General features: G+C 47.0%; 2 protein-coding genes across 2 annotated transcripts; one reads left to right on the plus strand and one right to left on the minus strand.

The window, feature by feature from the left end:
- Positions 1-808: 808 nt before the first annotated feature.
- Positions 809-6,680, minus strand: OAZ3 (ornithine decarboxylase antizyme 3; the record flags this gene model as incomplete). The annotated part of the gene is given in 7 exon segments (XM_081113272.1): positions 809-993; positions 1,961-2,046; positions 2,530-2,705; positions 3,655-3,729; positions 3,731-3,791; positions 4,083-4,249; positions 6,561-6,680. Coding segments are annotated over 7 exon segments (828 nt in total). The 3' UTR covers positions 809-850.
- MRPL9 (mitochondrial ribosomal protein L9) lies at positions 6,015-15,560 on the plus strand. Its single transcript, XM_081113071.1, has 7 exons — positions 6,015-6,816; positions 6,986-7,142; positions 7,543-7,667; positions 7,862-7,912; positions 11,942-12,043; positions 12,518-12,601; positions 12,717-15,560. Exons 1-7 carry the CDS (start codon positions 6,679-6,681, stop codon positions 12,849-12,851), a joined length of 792 nt encoding a protein of 263 aa, XP_080969197.1. The 5' UTR covers positions 6,015-6,678; the 3' UTR covers positions 12,852-15,560.
- Positions 15,561-22,196: the final 6,636 nt, after the last annotated feature.

Consider the following 22,196-nt stretch of genomic DNA (forward strand, 5'->3'; position numbering starts at 1 on the left):
CCTCTGGTGAGTAGTTGTAGAAAATTCAACGCAGGGCTACCACTGACCTTTCAGACCTTGGCTTAGCCCTGGAATTGGAGCCACTCTACAAGGTCATGAGGTCACTTAGTCCCTAGTTTCCTCAGCTCCTCAGCCTTCACTGTTAAGTAGAGAGGACCCCTAACATAAATCATTCATAGAACTTGTTGCTGTGGAAAATAAGTAGTGTCTCATTCCTAGCTGCAGTTTGCTGCTGTGTGTAAAAGTTCATTCCTTTAAGTGGCCTTTAAGTCTTGTCAGTTAACATCCCATTCTGATGTGTTCCTTAGTCTTCCAGCACAAGCCTGTACCTTTCCTGCTACCCAGAATGCCTGTGCTTCCTATTTCTTATTTTGTCTGTTGCAGTCCCCTGAGTCAAAGTCATGGGACCCATGTGCCTCCTCTCATCTCTACATCCAAAGAGAAGGAATTAGCACTTGTCTCCAATTTGAACTGAAATATATGAATGAAAATCTCCCAATAAGGCTTGGTTCTTGCTCTTGACAGCTGTTCAGTAAATGGTTAGAATAAATGGGGAAATGGCTTCGGGGTGAGGGGAAGGCAAAAGGAACCTAAAATCCTTGTGTCCCTTTCCTCTCTGTTCAGCTCCGTCTGATCTTTTCAGTCATTGAATGTTTCTCCTACAGTGAATTCAGTGAGCTCTGTAAGGCCCATGTTCCACTCCAGTCAACCCCAACTTTCCCCCAAGAAACAGTGAGCACTGGAGGATTGCACTACCCTTTATTCCTAGGATACAAGGAGGTGTCCAGAATCACATCCTGGTCCCACTTATCAAGGCCTCCAGCCCCTCACAGAGTATGAATAAGCATGTTCAGGGAGGCTCACTGGGCAGGTGGCCCAGATCCCTTTCAAGGGGATACACCATAAAGATGGTATTGTCCCAGGGAGGGAGGGCGGGGTGACCTGGTCTGACCAGCTCAAAGCCCATGTAGCTGAAGGCCCGAAGCAGGGCACCTGTGAAAAGAGAGAACAAATTAGAAAACTCAAACTCAATACCACTGTTCCCCCAGATTTCTGTTGTTTTCCACTAAGGAATGGATGTGGGGGGGTGTGTAGTGCAGGTATTAGGATGATGTGCTTTGGACTCAAACAGACTTAAGCTCTAACCCTGGCTTTAACATTTACTTTATGACATTTTACGGATTAGCCCTTCTGAACTTTTTTTCTCATTTGTAAAATGAGGACTATAGAACTTTCTTCACAGAATTTAAGATTAAATAAGATGGCCCTGGTCTGTGTGGCTCAGTTGGTTGGAGTGTTGTCCTATGTACTGAAAGTTCATGGGTTCAGTTTCCATTCAGGGCAATACCCTGGTTGCAGGCCTGATCCCCAGTTGGTGTATGTGTGGGGGCAACCAGTTCTGTTTCTCCTCTCTCCCTCTCCCTTCTCTCTCTCTAAACTCAATGAAATAAAGAGTAAATTCCCATAGGGGGGAAAAAAGATTAAACAAGATGTTTATGAAGTGCCTAAAACATTGATGGTATTATAAACTCTTGACCATCCTTTGTCTTAAATACAACAGAGTATGAAGTCCTTGAGGGAAGAGGTTGTGGTTTCTGTAACATGTGCTCCAAGCATCTGGTTATATTCCTATTCTGGCCTTATGCCCAACCCTTTCATACTGTTGGTGCTTAATACGTTTAATATCCTTTCTGTCCTACCAGCCACATCCCTTGAATGGATTCTGTCTAATTTCACCAGTGGTCCTTTAGTCTGGCTTCTGAGATCTACCTGCAGGGACTTCCTAATAGACCTGTAACTTGAACAGAATGCTAAATACCTTCATTTCCTTGGGGGCTAGGGGTACCGAAATGCTGGAGCATTCCCTTTTTAAAGAATTGGGGAAAGAGGGTCTCTTAAAAAGGAAAAGTCACTGTTAGCTGCTTCAGCACCAAGGGCCAAGGACAGAGCAGATTCCCACCTCTGTCATTCCGGTCGTTTTGGAAGTTTACAAACACGGAATCCACATTGGTCTTCTCCTCCACATACTCCAGTGTTGCAGTCAAACTAGGAGCCAAGGAGAAACATGGTTAATGGAAATGTTTAGCGAACTCAGAACCCAAAAGAAATCTTATTGGTCAGTTTTTGCTAACCCAAGCCAAGAAATGAAAGTTGCTAAACTAGTTTTGATAGCTTTTTCTCCTAAGCCAAGGGATTGTACACTATGAGACTGAATCCATGCCATGGATGGAGTCTGGGGAGAAGCGACTCTAGTCAACAGCTGGAAAGCACATCCTATTCAACTGTTTATGGATTCTCCCTTCTGTGTTTCTCACTCTGAATCCAGCAACCTCCCATGGGTTGTTATCCCTTGAACTCCAGATCCAGGCTGGTCACAGGCCTGTCTGCATGCCATTTCATTGGTTTGAAAGTATTCAGCTCCTGAATCAGCCCTCACTGGCTAGTATACCCAGTACCTGATGATGACATGATAAAATAGTGAAACCCCAACCCCCATCCCTCCCCACTCTACCATCCAGGCTCAGTCACCTTTTCTGGTTGCCTTGATCCAAGGCCCGATATGGGATATCCAGGAAAAGCTGACGGTCACAGAGAAGGCCGTGCCAATGGACAGAGGTCTGGGGGGTGAGGCGGAAATGGAAATCTAACTGCACTGGGTCCTGGTGGAGCAGGGCATCAGTAGCCAGCACTGTCAGATTCCCAGCCTGGAAAAGGAATACAAATGAGATTAATAGTCCCCTGCTTTTGTGTGCTTCTAGTCCTCACATATCAGGTCTCGGGCCGATTTGGGTGTCTGAGGAAGCAAGGAAGGGGCTGATGGAGAGCCTGGGAAAGTTGGAGCCAACGTCTCATTCGATAATATAGGTCTCTTAGACCTAGGACCTAACTCCATCCCTGTCATGGAGTTCTCCTGGATACCAAACGTCTGAAGTCCAGATTCAATGCAGGATTACTGCTTGCTAACCTCACCTCAGGATGTACTATCCCTTTAGAAACTGCCATTTACATCAGAGAGCTTTTTTTAATATATTTTTTAATTGATTTCAGAGAGGAAGGGAGAGAGAGAAACATCAATAATGAGAGAGAATCACTGATCGGCTGCCTCCTGCACATCCCCTACTGGGAATCGAGCCCACAACCCAAACATGTGCCCTGGCTGGAACAGAACCATGACCATCCTGGTTCATAGGTCAATGCTCAACCACTGAGACACACCAGCAACAAAGCTGTCTCATTTGTTTACTGTCTCGCTGATAATACTCTTCCACTTTCCCCCATCATACGGGTTTTCTGTAATGTCTCCCATTTCTCATCTAAAATGCAAACGTCACACACAAGCATGTTATTGCAAAATGATATAAGGGCAAGTGCAGGAGTTCTGGGTTCTAGTCCAAGTAAGCGTCTGAACAGCCTTATGTCCTGCAAGTCTCAATACATTCTGCTCTTGGTTCCCACCTACTCTTCCCATCCTGCTTTTCACTACCACCTGAAGATCTCTAGGCAGAATCATTGTCTATAAAGCAAGTAGTTTTTACACATGAGCTTTGAGGTCTCACCTTGCCCTTTCTAATGCTCCTTCTCTGCAAGGTATCATTACAGTAGGCATGGGGCTGCCTGACACCAACTCACAGCACCAGCTCACACTCTGCTTACCGAGTACAGTTCTTTAAGCTGATCATGGTCACTCTGCTTGGTGCTTCTGCCCATCTGGAGGCCTACTGGGGAATCAGGAGCACTGAAGGCAGGAACGGGGCCGGAGTGTCAAGTCCTCCTGTTCCTTATAAGTGATGCTGGTTGGGAAAAAGAGACCCAAATTAGTTTACCTCTTAGTCTGATGTGGGGAGAGGGTCCTAACTTCCAGGAACGCAGGACCAGGCTCTGGCACTGTCTTCTGTATCTTCCCTAGACGAGCCTATTTCCATTTTCCCAGGTCAGCCCAGTTGGAAAAATTTCTAAAGTTCCATGGCAGCCTTCCACCCTATTTTGCTATTATCTCTTGCCACTTGGAAAGTTCTTCCAAATTCTTTTATTTTTCCTTACTATTTACATAAACTATTACAAGTAGAGATGAAAACAAGTACCTTCTAGCCCAAGGCAGCATCTTCTCCCGGAGGGTGATCCGGTATTTGTAACAGTAGAAGTAATAGGCGTATGGTGACCAGATTGGGTAGTAGTAGTTCCGTGTTTTTCCCCTCTTGATATAAGAAAGGGAGTAAAGAGAGGGGCGCCACCTGTTACAAGGCAGTTTCTCGGTTCAGTGCCTCCCTGTGGCAAAGTGAGGTTCAGAGATGGGTGACAAAGATTTAGGCAGTCTGGCACCATTGTGACCTGATGGGCACTATGACATGCACAAGGAGTCAGCCCTTATGTCACTTAGGACTCTTCCTGCTGCTCCCCTGCCCCACCCTTTCCCTTTAGCCAAGTGTGCACTTCACAACTGGACCAGTGGTAAACAGCCCTGCCTGGGCTTGTGTTGTGCCCCCTCCCAACACACATACCACTTCCCCTAAAATTCAGCAGCTAAAGGGTTAGTGTCTGACACTGCAAGAAGCTCCCAAGATCCTTATCCAGGGTCTGACCTGATTGGTTGGTTTCTATCAATTCAATATTTTCATTATTATCCCTACTTTTAACAACCCAGGGGTGCTACACATTTTTGAACTTTCTAATTGCCTTGTAGGGATTGCAAACTAACTGTCTCTAGGGCTCTGGACAGCTAAAGGGAATTAGTGGAGCTTCTGGGTGAGGCTGTAGCAAAATGGAAAGCTCACACCCCGTCTCTCAGAAGCCAACACAACTCCACTCCATCCCTCCAGTTGTCATACAGAAATGTAGACTCCGTGGTACCAGATTGTATGATTTTCAACAGAAACTAGACAGATTTTTGTGGTAAATTTAATTTTTAAAAAAATACTAACTCAAAACTTGTTTTAAAGTAACATTGTGAGTCAAATTAAGTTCTGGGGCCATCAGTTTGAGACCTCACTCATCTGTTCAACAAATATTTGAGGGCCTTCTATGAGCCAGATACTATTTTAGGTGCCTGGGATATATCAGTAAAAAAAATCCCTGACCCATGGAACATAACTTCTAACACTGAGAGAACAAACAGTAATCATAATAAAGTCCTTTAATATGTTAGAAGATAATATGCAATGAAGAAAAAATGGAGCAGGATAAAGGAGGGTCAGGAGTGTGAAGGGGGTGGGACAGGCTGCAGTAATAAATAGGGTGACGCAAGTCATCGGAAAGGTGACATTTAATCAAAGATGTGAAGGAGGTGAGGGCGTTAGCCAAGGTAAGAGCATTCCATGCCTACACAGTAACAGTGCAAAACCCTGTGCCTTAGTGTTTTCAAGAAATAGCCAGGAGCCTACTGTGAGTAGAGCAGTGTAAGCTGAAGGGAGAACAGAGGGAGATGAGGTCAGAGAGCTATCAGACCATCGCCTGGACTTTTTCACTCTGAGTGAAGGGGGAAGTAATTTCAGAGTTTTGGCTGGAAGAGTGACATGATCTGTCTTACATTCTCAAAAGATTGTGACTGATGTAACTGCAGAGCATTGAAGGGAGCTTTGTCAGGAGACCAGTGCAGCAATTGAGAAGGATCGTGTCTAATTCCAGGGTGAAGCATCGGAGGTGGTGGGAAGTGGTCGGATTTTGTAACCAGAACCCACAGGGTTTCCTGGGGTAGGAGAGGAAGGAGCTGGGTCCCAGAACTGAAAGAATGGAGTTTCCATCCACTGAGATGGGAAGGCTCCAGGTGAGGGGGTTTGGGCAGGAGGCTAGGGATGGGTTTAGTTTGGAGCTTGTTAACTTCGCATGGTCCCTTAGACACGGAAGGGGGAGATGATAAATAAGCAGTTGGATAGTCAAGGCTGGAGCTTCGAAGTCTAGGATGGAGATAGGAACTTGGAAGTCCCTGCATATTAACAGTACTGTAAGCCCTGAGACAGCGTGAGATGTCAGGAGTGTGTGTATTGAGAAGAGTGTCCACCCTAAGAAGGGAGAAAGAAGTCGGCAAAGGAGACGGAAGAACCTGGTGACGCAGGAAGGGAAGAAGCAGAGAGCGTCTCCCCATAACCTCCTCTGCCGAGCAGACCCCACTCATTCCATTTATCTGCTCTTCTCTCCAGCACTGCGACCCTCCGGAGAGAGAGCCGTCTGGGCCTGGTCGTGTTTAGTTTTTCTCGGGCTTATCTCCCTAGTGATTGAGAATTCTTTAAATATTAGCTTAAATACTGCCGTTGTAAAGATTAAGAGTTAGACAGCTCCTGGGCTGGTATAGTTTTCCAGACAATCCATCCTTTCACCACCTTCAGGTAGCTGTCAAGGAAGGAGAAGGGACCCCTCCGTGTCGTTTCCTAGACTGTCAGGTTGGCATGACTTGAGAGGCCACACCGACACCAGGGGGAGAGGGTCTCCCTATGGCGGCACAGTGGGCGTCCCTCCCCCGAAGAGGAACGGGGAGAAGGGCGTGAGGGAGACGCTCAGTCGGGGAGCGTCGGCTCAGTTCTCTGGTCTCGCGGCTGCGGCGACGCCGGAAGCCGAGACCCCCGCGCCTGCCCCTCGGCTCCGCCGGGACCAATCCGCGTCGTCTCAGGCGCGCCGCGGGCACCCGGCGGGGGCCTTCCTTGCGCAGGCGCGGGCCGCCGCCTGGCCCCCTCCGCGCCCGGGAACATGGCGGTCCCCGGCTGGGCTCTGCTGCGCGTGGCCGCGGAGCAGCTACTGCGAGGACGAGTCGGGGCGCTGCTCCGGCCGCAACTCCAAGGGGGCACCCCCGTCCCGGAGCGCGGCTTCAGCCTCTCTCACAACCGGGTGAGGGCCGGGTCTGGCTTACGGGACCCTTGACTTTGGCGGGGCCGTTTACGCCCGTCGCGTTTCTGGGGGCGCGTTGAGCCGTGGCGGGCTCTCCTGGAGGGGCGGACGGAGGGGGGACGGAGGGGTCGCTCCGCGGAGACTCGCTCACCCGCTCTCCGGCCGCCAGGGCACGGTCATCGTGGAGCGCTGGTGGAAGGTGCCGCTGGCCGGGGAGGGTCGGAAGCCGCGCCTGCACCGGCGGCACCGCGTCTACCGGCTGGTGGAGGACACGAAGCACCGGCCCAAAGACAAACTGGAGCTCATCCTCACGCAGTCGGTGGAGGGTAAGGCTGGGGCGCGGGTGCCTCTACCTCAGGCCGGGCCTGTTGGCACCAGCTCTTTCCTGCCCTTTCCTACTTTGTTTGATTGAGGAGAAAGGCGTAAACCGCGCTGTGACTGCGATGTTGGCCTGTGGAGGAGGACAGGGCGCGGGAGGCGGGAGGCGGGAGGCCTGCGCGCCGCCGATCCTGAAACCCCGGGATTGGACACGCTTCCCTTTGTATGGAGAATATCGAGCTTCTGAATCAGACCCTCACTAGTTAGAAGCCTCTTAAATGCTGCTCCCGGTGAATGTTAACGTTCTTCTAGGAAGAACAGAGCTGAGGGAATCAGAGCGGTTCCTGCTTTGGTCATTCCTTCCCTGGGACTCCAGCTGGTCTGACCCAGTGTCTGTCCCTTTGGCAGAGCTCGGAGTCCGCGGCGACTTGGTTTCGGTGGAGAAATCTGTGGGCCGGAACCGGCTGCTTCCTCAGGGGCTGGCTGTGTACGCGTCCCCTGAAAACAGGAGGGTGTTTGAAGAGGAGAAGCTGGTGAGCTCAAAGACAGGCAGGGGGACTCACACCTTAAGATGTCCCCTAGCAACTTCTGTCCCTTTTATAGTTAATTTGAAAATGAAATAGTGACTGGACCAGAAATCCAGCCTATGCCTAGCATAGTAAGAGTTTGTTGTTATTTACTGTGGACTCCCTTTTTTTTTTTTTTCATCTTTATCTTTCTTTTCTAGCTAAGAAAAGAAGGAAAGTTAGAAAGGATCCAGACCAAGGCCGGTGAGGCGGTGAGTAGAAACACAGAAAGTCTGTATTTGTTGATCGTCTGCAGGAGTCACCAGCCTCTGCTTGAGTGGTTTCTGATTTCCTTGAACTCTCTTGAGTGCAGACACAAGGTAGGGGAAGGGGAAGCGTTGTGGCTGCCATAGCTGGTATTGAGACCGGGAAATCCTGGCCTTGTGAGTGAGGCCCCAACATGGAAGAGAGTGAGAGGGAAGCTCTGCCTCGATGATATTTGCAGACAAGTTGGAGAGAACATTAACACATACAGAAGTAATCAATAAACGTAAGACAGTCAATTATAAGAGTGGCAGAGACCAAAACGGACTAGGGTGATTGGAGAGGGCTTTTGTCCAGATGGGATTGAATTTGGCCTTGTGGGGTTAATAGAATTTGGATAGGCCAGGAGGGTATTCTTTTTTTTTTTTTTTTTTTTAATCTTTATTGTTGAGAGTACTACAGATGTCCCCATTCCCCCCTCCACCTGGTTCCCACCCACCCAGGCCTTCACCACCCTACTGTCTGTGTCCGTCCGTAGGTAAGACCTTTGGTTAATTTCTTCCCGCACCCCTTCCCCATTTCCCTCTGAGATTCGTCAGTCTGTTCCATGCTTCCCTGCCTCTGATTCTATTTTATTCACCAGTTTATTTTGTCCTCTAGATTTCTTGTTCGTTTATTTTGATTTTTAGATTCAATTGTTGATAGATATGTATTTGTTGCCATTTTATTGTTAATATTTTTTATCTCTTCTTCCTCTTTTTAAATATTCTTCAACATTTCATGTAATATTGGTTTGATGGTGATGAACTCCTTTAGCTTTTTCTTGTTTGTGAAGCTCTTTATCTGGCCCTCAAGTCTAAATGAGAGTTTTGCTGGGTAGAGTAATCTTGATTGTAGGGCCTTACTATTCATCACTTTGAATATTTCTTTCCACTCCCTTCTGGCCTGCCAAATTTCTGTTGAGAAATCAGCTAACAGTCATATGGGCGCTCCCTTGTAGGTAAGGTAACTAACTAACTGCTTTTCTCTTGCTGCTTTTAAGATTCTTTCATTAGGAAGGGGAAGTTTTCTGTCATTATTTCTTCAAATAGGTTTTTTCTCTCTCTCTTCTCCTTCTGGCCCCCCCATAATGCAAATGTTGGTACGTTTGAACTTGTCCCAGAGGCTCCTTGCACTGCCTTCATATTTTTAGATTCTTTTTTCTTTTTGCTCTTTTGATTGGGTGTTTTTGGTTCCTCATATTCCAGATCATTGATTTGATTCTCAGAATCCTCTACTCTATTGTTAAATCCCTGTATATTCTTTATTTCAGTTAGTGTATGCTCATTTTCTGACTGATCCTTTTCATGTCTTTGACATTCTCACTAAGATCTTTGAAAGTTTCATGGAGATCTTTGAGTAGCCTTATAACCATGGTTTTGAACTCTGTATCCAGTAGTTTGCTTACTTTCATTTCTTTCATTTGTGACATGTTTCTTTGTCTCCACATTTTGGCTGCTTCCCTGTGTTTGTTTCTATGTATTAGGTAGAGCTGCTGTGTCTCCTGGAATTGGTAGAGTGGCCTTGTGTAATAGGTGTCCTGGAGGGCCCAGTGGCTCAGCCTCCCCAGTCACCTGAGCTGGACACTCTAGGTGCACCCCTGTGTGGGCTGTGTGCACAGTCTTGTAGTTGAGCCTTGATTGTTGTTGGCGTCACTGGGAGGAGTTTACCTTTAGGACAATTGGCTGTGAGGACCAGCTGAGACTACAGTGGGAGAGGACTTGCTGCAGTGATGCTTTGGTGCTGAGTCTGCCTCTTGGGCAGTGATTCTCCACCTTGGCTGCACATTAGAATCACCTGGGAATCTTTTTTAAAAATCCTGATTTCTGGGCCTCATCCTCTGGAAATTCTGTTTCTTTGTTACTAATGTTGTGGCCCCACCCCATAACAAAGAAACAGAATTTCCAGAGGATGGGGCCCAGAAATCAGGATTTTAAAAAGATTCCCCAGGTGATTCTAAATGTGCAGCCAAGGTTGAGAACCACTGCTCTTGAGTGTGCCCTTGTGGATGTATAGAGTTGAAATCTGCTGTGGTCTAAAGCTGTCCACCTAGTGCACTAGCTCTAGGACCTCCAGGGAGGTGCAAAGTCAGCCTCCCACAACCAGGGAGGGCAGGAGCTACAAAGGAATCTGCAGGCAGCTGCCATTTGCTGTTTTTATTGGGCTTGGAGGTGCCCAGGCAAGGCTGGTACTAGTGCCAGGTTGTGGGTCTTTTATTGATAGGTTTGGGGCACTCTGTCACCAGCTGCAGCTTGTTTGATTTTAGGGAAGCCTGAGCAGGACAGGTCTATTCATATGGAAAAGCTGCTGCAAACAGCTTGAGTGGTGCTGCAAATTGGATGGGGCAGGGTCTCAGGGAATACCCAGGGTGGAGCAAACAGTGTGCTCCAGGCTCACGGAGACTCAGCTGTGGCTGCCTGTCAGCCCTGGGACAGGGAAAGTCCCAGCACAGGAACAGTGATCCCTGTGAGTGCCCCTGCCTGGCAGAAAGCCACCCCCCGAGTTCCTGCCCTGATGCCAGGCAATTCAATTCCTCCACCTATGTGTCTGGGTTCCCCGGCACTGAAGCTCAGAAGTGGGACCGTGTAAGTTTGTGTTCGGGTCCTTTAAGGGGAGCACCTGGGTTTCCAGCAGCCTCCCTGTCACTCAGCCACAATCCCTGCTGGTTTTTACAACCAGCCCGTAGTTGCAGGGATATCTCTTCCAAACTCTGAAACCCCGAGTTGGGGGTCTGGTATGGCTCCTCACAGGCTGCCTCCATAGAGACAATCTCCCCCCCAAATGAAAAAAAAAAACACAAAACGGTACAGGTGGGTGTCAGACCTGTATGTCCTGCACCTCCACTCCTGTACCAGTCTCAGTGCGCTTTCTTCTTTCTCTGGTTGTAGAATTTCCACTCAGCCAGCTTTACAGTGGTTCCACATGATGGATGTTCTGTATTTGTTGTAATTTTGATGTGGTTGTGGGAGGCGTTACATATGCCACCATCTTGGTTCTCCCTTTCTTTTTTTAAATCTTTATTGTTGAAAGTATTACAGGTGTTTCCCCTTTTTTCCCCCGATTGACCTCCTTCACCCTGCACCCACTCCTCCCAGGCCTTTACCACACTATTGTCCCAGGTAATCTCTCCCAACACCACCTTCCCTCTGAAATTCGTCAGTCTTCCATGCTTCCATGCTCTAGATCTATTTTGTTCATCAGTTTATTTTGTTCATTAGAGTCCACATATGAGTGAGATCATGTGATGCTTATGTCTGGTTTATTTCACTTCAGGAGGGTATATTCTTAAGGGAGAAAAGTATAAGAAGATAGCTTAAGCAGAGGACTTGTGTAGTATAATGTTAGGAAACATATGGCTGTAAAGGGGGTTGGGGTAGGATTTACAAAACATCTTGAATCCTCCCTTAGTGAATTTATATTTCATTCTGTAAGCAAGGAGGAATCATTAATAGGAATAGGGGTGTGATTGAAGGGCCAGAAGCATTGGATTAAAACAGCCTATGAAAGTCATTTCATCCTGAGATATACCAGTGGCTCCCTTTTTTTTTAAATCCTCACCCTGAGTGTATTTGTTTTAGGAAGGGAAAGGGAAACATCAATTGGTTGCCTCCTATACATGCCCTGACTGGCCAGGGATCCAACTCTCGGCCTAGTTACGTGTACCCTGACCAGAAACAGTCCACAACCTTTTGGTTTATGGGACATGGTCCAACCAACTGAGCCAACTGGGCAGGGCCAGTGGCCCCAATTGATGAAAAACGGCCGCTTGATGAGGGACAACCAGATACAGAGTACATTCTCCTCCAAAGTGTCACAAAAACATCTTTCCACACTATCAGCCTTGGGACAAGAATGTTCTCTGTCTTTCCATTTATCTTCTCACCGTCCTGGCTGGCTGTGAGGCAGAAATTGTGCCCTTTTCCTGAGCTCTCAGACCTTGTGCCTCTTGCTAATATGTTTCTAACTCTAACATAGCCTCTGTTTATAATTCCTCTCAGACAGTGAAATTTCTGAAGAGCTGTCACCTGGAGGTGGGGATGAAGAACAATGTCAAATGGGAGCTAAACCCCGAAATAGTTGCCCGCCATTTTCTAAAAAACGTGAGTGTTTCCAAACAGTACTATACCACTGATGGTGGAAGCTACATATGGGAAGAAAGCCTGGGATTGAGCTTTTTGTTAGAAACAGGTGTGAGTCCAGCTAGAGTTAGGGAAAGTGTTCCTGGCTAGTTTGCAGGGGTGTGGGAGGGAAACGGCTAAGGACTAAGGTTGGTCACATAGAATCTGAAAACAGATAAGAAAATGTGGTATAGTTTATTTCCTCTCGGGAAAACCTGAGAAAATATGACTTCACTGGAAAATTGTTCTTGTAATTTTGGTCTCTAGCCCTGTTTCTTTTTGTGAATCCACCTCTCTCTGAGAAATGAGGACTGAGTTTCTCTGCCACTATCTTCTCTGCCCTCTTGTGGGATCAGCCAGGATAAACTATACAGGAAATTCTAGAACCCTCTTTATGAGATTGCCTATAACGACAGACATGTAAACAGAGCTTCTTTTTCTATGATTTTTTCCCAGCTTGGTGTTGTGGTAGCCCCACATGCATTAAAGTTACCAGAAGAGCCCATCACACGATGGGGCGAGTATTGGTGTGAGGTGACGGTGAGTATTTTACATACTGTCTCCTTTTTCTGACTTGGTGAAAAGCTGGGATTGGGTGTTGTTGGCTATTACCTGCCCAGCTCATCTCTGGGGATTCCTATTGTTTTGTATGCAGGTAAATGGGCTTGACACTATCAGGGTACCTATGTCTGTGGTGAACTTTGAGAGGCCCAAGACAAAAAGATACAAGTACTGGTTGGCCCAGCAAGCTGCCAAGGAAATGGCCCCTACCAGCTCCCAGACTATCTGAACCTACTCTCCCTCAAAAGTGGTGAAGCAGCATCTGAGGCAGTGGAGCAAAGATGAGCCAGCTCTGACCAAATACAGAATTTTAGAGACCATATGGGGACATCGGACTAAACTGCATATATATGTTGAATTCTCCAAATTTGTCATCTCCATCTTCGACTATTATCACATCTCGCCTTACTGGGGAACTCCTGCTCAAGAACTACCAAGTTGTAGATATAAGGTAAATATTCAATAGATCAAAAACAGTCTAGATCCTATTTCCTCTTCCTCCATTGGAATTCATTGGAATAAATGGAAGAGCTAGCCATTGTCTTTAGTACTTGCCTATCCTCATTATCCAAATTGAACATTTATATCTCAAAAAGAAATAAAAAGGTTGTGTTCTTTTTAGGTGTTTACTGAGCTTGAGTAGTCTAGGGACAGGACATCCACATTGTATGTCCTCTTGAGCCACTGGGGTTTGCTGCTAAAAAGAAAGAACACATTTGCAGACCACACCCCACAGTTGCGGTGGGCAAATTACTCAACAAACTGTTATGTTTTTAGTCTTAAAATTTACTCTCACCCTTGCTGGTTTGGGTCAATGGATAGAACATCGGTCTGTGGACTGAAGGGTTCCAGGTTTAATTCTGGTCAAGGGCGCAGGCTCGATCCCCAGTGGGGGACGTGCAGGAGGCAGCCGATCAATGGTTCTCTCTCATCATTGATGTTTCTATCTCTCCCTCTCCCTCCCTCTCTGAAATCAATAAAAATATAATTTAAAAAAAAAACAACAACTTTCACCCTGACTTAACAGTTAAAGCATCAGCCTGTGCACTACTGGGTTGCAGGTTTGATCACCCGGGCTGTGTGTGCAGGAGGCAACCTAGCGATGTGTCTCTCTCACATCAGTGTTTCTTTCCCCTCTCTCCCTCTGTCCTCCCCTTCTTCTCCCTCCCTCTCTCCTTGCTTTCCTCACTCCCTCTCTCACATTTTTTCTAAAAATCAGTAGAAAAAAATATCCTCAGGTGAGGATTTAAAAAACACACACAAAAACTTACTCTCATTAGGTATATTGATAAAGTCATCAATATGAGTAAGCACAATGGATTCTACTTTTCTAAGACAATCTGAATTAAAGCCTACGGGTAAATGTTGGCTAAAATAAAAATGGGATGAAAGAAGTTTAAAAAAGAAACTTCTGTATTGTTTCTTGAACCAATTCCTAACATTTTGAAAAAAAAGTCTTGGTTTCCAGACCAAAGTTAAGATAGGGGCTGGTTGTTAGGTAATTGTAGAATATGTGTCATGATAGGAGATGAAGTAGTTCTGCATAAGTTCAGGGACCATTAGTAGGAAAAATACCCAACTGTTAACAAATGGATTATGTGAAAGACACTCAAATACAGTGCGAGGTCATGCAGTTCAGGTGGCTAGAGATGGGACCACTGACACTGCTCTCCTTACCAGAAACCCAGAGCTTGGTTGCTGCCATCCTTTTTGAGCCCATTAAGCTACCACTCCAAGACCATTAAGCACTTACATGCACTTTCGTTCACATGAGGCCATCCCGACTGAACGGTCTGTCGGTAGTTGCACTGAGAACTACCCAACCTCACACTTGCCGGAACTCCATAACCCGGGTCTAGCACAGGTATTGTTTGAAACTTGCCATTTCTCTGATCCCCAACCCTATTGTCATTGAAATGGGAAGCTCATTGAACACAGCATCTTTCCACATGAAGCGCTCGGAAGCTGAGCAATAGGCACAACATCCACACAACTAATCTCAGTGTTCAAATACCCGCCATGGGGTGAAGTCCTGGTGGGACAGATTGAGTTGGAGATTTGCATGCAGGAAGTTTATTGGAGGAGTTTTCTGGATCAGCACCTGTGCGGGAATGAAGGAAGCAGGATTGGGTAGAGAGAGACGTTGAGCTGATGTAGTCTCAACAAAGACCTCAGTCAGTCCCACAAGCTCAAGCTAGGATAGCTCTGCAGAGATGTGTATCCTATTGAAACAAATGGCCAGACCAATATACCCCCACATAGACTGGAAAAGGGGCATAGACCTAGGGTGAGGTTATCAACTTTAGGCAAAGGCAGTTCCCAGAGGTGTACTCAGATCAAAGCAGTCACCCCTGTACCCCTGCCAGGGTGGTATCACAGAAAGCAAAGTAGGGAACCATGATTTTCATCCCACCAGCCAGTAAGGAGCTCTTCCCCTCCATGGTGTCAGTAGGGAACCTGGATATCTGCTTCCACCTGCCTTCCCACAGGGTAGTATCAGAGGAGATTTACTGAAGAATTAGGACTCCCACCATTACCTAGCAGTAATGAAGTCACATCCATCATAATACTAGTGGAGACCATGAGGAGAGCTGCAATCCACCAGCAGTAAAGAGAGCTCAATTTACCTTGGGTATCAGTGGAGGTGAAGTAGGGAATCAAATTCCACTTCCACCTAGAAGCATGAAGTCCCCTCCCTCCCATGCCAAAGCAGTCTCAGAAAATACAAAAATGTTCGTTCCCCCTAATGAGTTCCAATTCTTAAAAATATACCAAGAACTAGGAAGATCTCAAACTGAATTTCAAGAAGACAATAGATGCAAAGATTGAGATGACAGATAGTAGAATTATCTGATGAAGATTTTAAAGTACCCATGACAAAAATGCTTCAACAAGCAATTATGAACATGTTTGAAACAAATGGGAAAAAAAAAATAGTTTCAGCAAAGAAATGGAAAGATCTCCACAAAGAAATAGAAGATATAAAGGAGAACCAAACAAACAGAACTACAAGGCCCTGGCCAGGTAGCCAACTGGGTATAGTGTTATCCGATAATGCCAAGATTGTGGGTTCAGTCCCTAGTCGGGGTACATACAAGAATCAACCAATGAATGTATAAGTAAGTGGGACAACAAATCAATGTTTCTCTTGCTCTTGTTCTCTCCCCCTTCCTCTAAAATCAATAAAATGAACTATAAAATTAAAATGAAAAATTCAGTGGATGGATTCAACAACAGAGTATAAAGACAGAGAAAAGAATCATTGAGCCATACCTGGTTACCCTTCAGAAGGGCCTTAAAGAGACAGTATATGCCCCTCTGGATCTCTTGAATGAACTTTGGACAGACTGCTCTGTCTCCTTTTCAATCCCAGCTGTCACAATCCCAGCAGGAAAAAGATGGCACATGTGAAAGATTTTCTGGAAGGACTTTGGCAAAGGGACTGTTGACAGATGTGAGAGCAGAGGCAGACAGCTAACCAGGGAGGTGGCACCCCTGAAACAGACCATCCAAGGTCTCAAGAGAGTTGGGCCATGTGATCACATAAGAGTGGGCATGTGAACAAGGGGTTGGGGCCAGGTGAACACACAGGATGAGGACGGAGGAGGGGCCATGTGAAGATTGAAGGGATGCGGCCAGGAGCCCCCAGAAACTGAAGAGGCAAGAATCCTCCCCTAGAGAGCACAGCCCTGGAAGTGGGCACGAGAACAAGGGGGCAGGGCCACATGATCTAGGGGACGTGGGCACTGTTTTCTGTTTCACACTAAAAAAGCCCTAACCTGCAACATGAAGACTTTTGGTTTACACCCTTTTCTCACCAGCATGGCCACACTTGTGACTGTCTCCTCAGTGACTGTTCCCTGTGCAGGTCCAATTGGTCCTGCTACCCTGAAATAATAGCCGCTATCTATGGCCTACTATGGGCTAGAAATGGCTACCGAGCTCAGGTATGGTGACAACTCACAACAAATCCACAAGGGGCGTGCTATCACCCTATCGATAAACTCAGCAACCCAGGAGAACAACAGGAGTGGTGTAAGAATGCTGAGAGTTGATCCTTTTCAACAAGCCCTTAGTGAGAGGCTAATATATGCAGAGCACCTGGTTCTTCTGCATTCAAGCTGCATTTCCCGTGGGTGCTGAAAAACTTAGGGGTTTACACATTCATTGCACATGCCAACCTGCTCCTGGGGAGACGCTTTTACAAGTCGGATGTGAGCATCCTTAGAGTTCCGTCATGTTAAGGGTGTGTGAAGGTAACATCTAGTAGCAGACCCTCTTTTTACAGTTAGGAAAGCCAAGGCGCTAAGAGGCAAACACCGAGGTCAAAGGAGGGAAGACTTCAGGCAGAATTTCCTTGGAGGAAACAAGTATTGCCCTTCAGGTTTAATAATGGAGAGCTATGGGATGAGAGAGTAACTTGGTGCCTACAATTCCGATTCAACTGGTAACATTCAGTTCCCATGTGGGGACACATTTTATGGTCACCTCCTTGTCGTGCCCCCACCACAGTGCCAGTCAAGTGCTCCTCCTTTATGTACCCATAATGACTTATCAGATGTTCCTCGTATTATTTCACTTTAGAAACAATTATAATTATCTCTCTACTAGTGGCCTGGTGCACAAATCCGTGCACATTGAAATTAGAATAAATATTTTAATATCACTATTTTCCCTTTATAAGTGTCAACCAAATTCACAATCAACGACAGATGGACACACACACATGCGATTGGTACCAGTGAGAGCTTTATATGTATTGCGCATGTGTGAGTCAACTTAGCCTTTTCTAGATATAAACTTGCTTAATTAGACCTGCTTTCTGATTTAGCTAAGCTTTTTCCAGCCCAGTGAAGCACCCCAACTTCTCTTTCAGATAATTCTCAGCAACACAGCAGTAAATATCAACACAAAGCAGATTATTATTGTAGATCATGCAGGGAGAACAAAGGGTAAAATATTTCACTGCAGCAGTGTTTGACTATATTCTGCGCAGTGAGAAAACCTGAAGCCATTTTCAAGGTCCACCATTTCTTCTTTTCAGTCAGGTCAAGTTTCTAAGCTTCCTAAGTCTCCATTTTCTGGCTAATGAAAAGAAACTAGGATTCCACTGAGTCTCCTATCAACCTACTCCAGGACTTCTGTGAGGATCAAATGAGATGAGGCATGGGAAAACGCTTCACAGACATTTGGTTAAAGTGTGAAATGTTTCCACCTGGCTATAAAGCAAGTCGTATTCCTGGACTGAAGAAACTGCAAGGAGGCTAGTCCCTAGGGAAAGGAAGGCGGGCATTGCTACATGACATCATTACCCTGACTGTCCCTTAGCATATTAGCCTTTTATATATACAGATTTGTCTTCACTCCTTGAGGAAAGAGTATGTTTTATTCCCCAAACTGCATCCTGAGTATATAATATGCTCTGATATCTGTTGAATAAATGAGTAAATGAATTACCAACCTGGCAAGGTTCCTTTTCTTCCAACACCGAAGGAGGAGACATCTAAGGAGCTCAGGAAGCAGCACTGCCAGAGATAAGGTCCTGGATTTGGTAACTTGGGGAGAAACTTACTATTACAGGAATCTGTAAATCTGTGAATATTTTCCCACTCCTAGCCCTGTTTCTCTTCCTCCTGCTTTTCCCCACGCAGGCCTAGAACAGGCATTCTCCCAGTGGTGTCTCGAGTTTGGCCTCCCCAGGAGAGGGCAGCAGAGGCCCACCCAGCTAGGAGAGGGCCTTGCTTTCTGGATGCTGTCCTTCCTTCCCACCCCTTGAACGGTGAGACCAAGGTCGTCCTTACTGCAGGCCCATCTTGGCATGAACAAGACTGACAAGGCCTGCTTTCACTGGAGCCACAGACAATAATGAGAAAATAAGCAAACCAGACACATGAGACAGCGGTAGGTGCTGTGTAAAACAAAACAGTGACATGAGAGAATGGCGTGGGGGGTGGGGGGGATGGGGGAGGGATTTACATATTTTTTAAGTGCCTGGGGAGGTTCTTCAGCTGGAGTCAGGACTCTCAGAGAAAGTGACAAGAAGCTACATAGGATGCTGTTGGCTACTCAATACTCAGCCTCCCTTAAGCAGTCCTGGCCAATGAGATGTTAGTGGAAGTTGGCGGAGAGGGCAGAGGGAAGCCTTTGCTTCCCAGAAAAGAAAGACAAGTCTCACTGTAGAGTCCCTGCCTGGTCCTCCAGCTCCTCCTTGACCATGAGGAGGAGAGGAAACTGCTCAGAGGCAGGCGCCGAACACCGCCAGCAGCCACCATCTCCACACTTGCCATGTGAGAAAAGCAAGCCCTATTTGCTTAGCAGGGTTACTCTTCACAGAGTTCTCTCTTCCCTTCCCTGCAGAGCACCCCAACTTGGACCACCAGCCCCGTGAAGATCTGGGCAGGAGAAATGCAGGCGGAGTCCAAAGACCCTAAAGTGTGAAAGTCCGAAGACCCTAAAGTGGGAACGACCTTGGCATGTTTGGAGGAAGAGAGAAAAAGTGGGCGTGGCCGGAGCGTGGCGAGGGGGGTAAAGTCAGAGAGGTGCAGGTCTGGCAAAGCTTCGTGCCCCTGGGTTTTATTTAAATACAGGGAAGACTGCCAAAGGGTTTTAGGCAGAAGAATGACATACTCTGACTTAGGTTTCTTAAAAGAGCATTCTAGCTGTGACATGGGAAATGAGTCAGGGATGCAGGTGGGCCGACACTGCTCTGCGGCTAACTTAGCTGCTCCCACTCTTCTCTTGCCACCTTTTGCTCTAAAACAGTGGTTCTCAACCTTCCTCATGCCGCAACCCTTTCATACAGTTCCTCATGTGGTGGTGACCCCCAACCATAAATTATTTTCGTTGCTACTTCATAACTGTAATTTTGCTACTGTTATGAATCATAATGTAAATATCTGATATACAGGATGTATTTTCATTGTTACAAATTGACCATAATTAAAGCATAGTGATTAATCACAAAAACAATATATAATTATATTTGTGTTTTCCGATGGTCTTCAGCCACCCCTGTGAAAGGGTCGTTCGACCCCCAAAGGGGTTGCGACCCACAGGTTGAGAACCGCTGCTCTAAAAGCTAGAGGAGTTAAAGTTCCCTTTCCTGGTCTCTGTTGCACTTGGGGTGAACCACAGGACCCCCTGAGACACAGGGGGGGCGGGATTTTCAGAAACGTTTTCTTTCCTGATAAAAAGGGATGGACTCAGCTGGTCTGGCTCTCCTCCCTTCTCCTGGCTTGGAGCACAGGAATGGCTGCTGGGAGTGCAGGGCCCTCTCAAACTGGGTGGCCACAGGCCACAGCCAGCAGTGGAGAGTTGGAAGCCTGGCCTGGGTGCCTGTCAGCATCATTAAACCTACTGCCAGCTGCCAGCCTTAGGTGAAAAAAATAACCCCCTATCTGCATACGACAATCTCCACCTGATTCTGACATACAGCCTGCGTGGAAAATTATGGTTAGACTGTCAAGATTCTCCTGGGACACTGTGGGGGTGGGTGAGGGTGGAACCCACCAACACACTGCTCTTCACCTACTTCACTCCCACCTCCAGGGACCAGGTCCTTCCCTGTCCTCAGTCCCGTTTTCTCAGTGACCACAGGTGGGCGAGAGAGCAGAGGAAAGGGGGCGGCATGGGCAATAATGGTATCAGGTGTGATGTCAGCCCAAACTCCTGTATTTTCCACCTCCTCTAAGCCAGCCTTAGTAGGTGAGAAAAATAACCCCTATCTGCATAGGACACTGTAACTTGGGTTTTGTTACATAAAACTGAATACATTCTCAGCTGACTTAGTGGACATGCGAGTCAGCAGAGAGACGGCTAAGCCTGCTGCAGGTGAGAGGCGACGGTGACGACTACGGCACTTGTCTCCCTACCGGTCCTTCCAGTCTAGTCCCAGTTTACTCTAATTTGTCTCCCAGAGTGTGACACTTTCTAAATACAGATCTCTTCACTGACTCCTGCTGGCTGAAAATCCTCTGCTGGCTCTCCATTGCCCACATGATAAAAAACGAACCTCCTTTGTCTAACGCCCAAAGGGGTCGCCCTTTGCGATTTGTCCCCACCTTTCCCACTGCTCCGCCCTTGCATTTTACACTCTTCCAATAGGACACACTCCTAGTGAGCATCTCCCACATGCCAGTACGTAGCAAACATTCTCCATCCTTAATTCAACAGCCCCGAGAGGTGGGTATTCACCTCTAAGTTTACAGATGAGAAACTTAATGCTCAAACAAGTTAAGTGGCACAGCCAAGACCACACATCTAGTAAGTGGTGTGTCAGGATTTAAACTCTGGTCTTTACTTCAAAACAAATTAGAGATTTATTTTCCTCACTTGCCACGTCTGAAGGCAGGTGAGTGCCAGGCTGTCCGGGCGCTCCATGATGCTGCCAGGGCCTCAGTCTCCTGCAGAGGACTGGCTCTCACCCTCCTTGTCGCTTCAAGGCCTTATGATGGCTGCTCAGCTCGACATCACGTTCAGGTTCAAATCAGGGAGAAAGGGGAGAAAAGGGCAGGCTACACCAGCTTAATCTGTCACAACCCCCTCCTATATTTTTGTTATGAAAGCAAAGCTTTCCTAGAAACCCCCAGCACACGTACCTGTAGCTAGCTCATGGACACGTGGCTGCCCCTAGCTGCAAGGGAGCCTGGGAAATTGGGGAATATAATTGTGGTTGGCTTAGATAAATACAGTTCACCGCTTGGGGTCCAGCCCCCTGCGGCCCTCAATAAAACCGCTGTCCTGTTAGCAAGGAAGAAAGGGGTGATGAGGAGCAGGTAACAAACGGGGTCTGCCACCGCCATCTGCCCAGCAGAATGGAAGCACGTGTGGGACTCTGGCTGCCCCACGCCTCTCCCCACATCTGCAAATCCTTTCGTACCCATCACAGGCCAGCTCCTGTGAGCCCTGGTGCTCTTTTATCTTTTCCTATATTATTGCAGGTGGCTTCTCCCAAGAAGGGTTCCAAGAGTGTGTAATACAACACTGCACACCAGAGGCCCTCAGTGGATGTGTTTTGTTTTTTGTTTTTTGCTAAAGACTTCGTTAGGATTTTCTAAACAGAGCAATAGCCACTGATGTGTGATTCCGAAAGCACTTAAAATAATGCTTCAGGTTCCTATTCCATAGCTTTACTATGTGTGGTTTTTAATAGTTATCTAAATGTTCTATTTTGTTGGCCTTTCTACTACTGCAGCTGAGAACAAGACAGGCAGGGACAGGGAAATGCAGTCTCTGCTTTGGGCTGTGCTTCTGTTGCCATGGTGATGTTGACAAGTGACACACAGGTGACAGGTGCTTCGTACAGTGGAGCCAGTGGGTGACGGAGGCCAGGCACGACATAAACAGGCAACACCCATGCCTCCCGGCCTGGAAAGGACTTCCTAACGCCACTGGTCCATGCCCCTGCCTTTTAGCTGAAAACCAAATGGATGGAGGTCTCGTTTCTAAAAATCCTCAAGAACAAGGTCTCCCACCCCTGAGTCACCTGTTAGGCTCACACTTCACAGGATTCACTGACGCTGGGTGGGTTCGCTATGTCTAACCTCATTCTCCCTGGCTGTCCTTCCAGCCCAAT

The sequence above is a fragment of the Myotis nattereri genome (genome assembly GCF_964212035.1).
Source record: "Myotis nattereri genome assembly, chromosome: 18".
NCBI classification, from domain to species: domain Eukaryota; kingdom Metazoa; phylum Chordata; class Mammalia; order Chiroptera; family Vespertilionidae; genus Myotis; species Myotis nattereri.

What these genes read in the sequence shown, in the direction of transcription:
- MRPL9 (XM_081113071.1), top strand. Translation starts at nt 6,679, where the DNA reads ATGGCGGTCCCCGGCTGGGCTCTGCTGCGCGTGGCCGCGGAGCAGCTA. An exon ending in TGTTTGAAGAGGAGAAGCTG is followed by an intron (nt 7,668 to 7,861) that starts GTGAGCTCAAAG and finishes TTTCTTTTCTAG; the next exon opens with CTAAGAAAAGAAGGAAAGTT. An exon ending in AGTATTGGTGTGAGGTGACG is followed by an intron (nt 12,602 to 12,716) that starts GTGAGTATTTTA and finishes TTTTGTATGCAG; the next exon opens with GTAAATGGGCTTGACACTAT.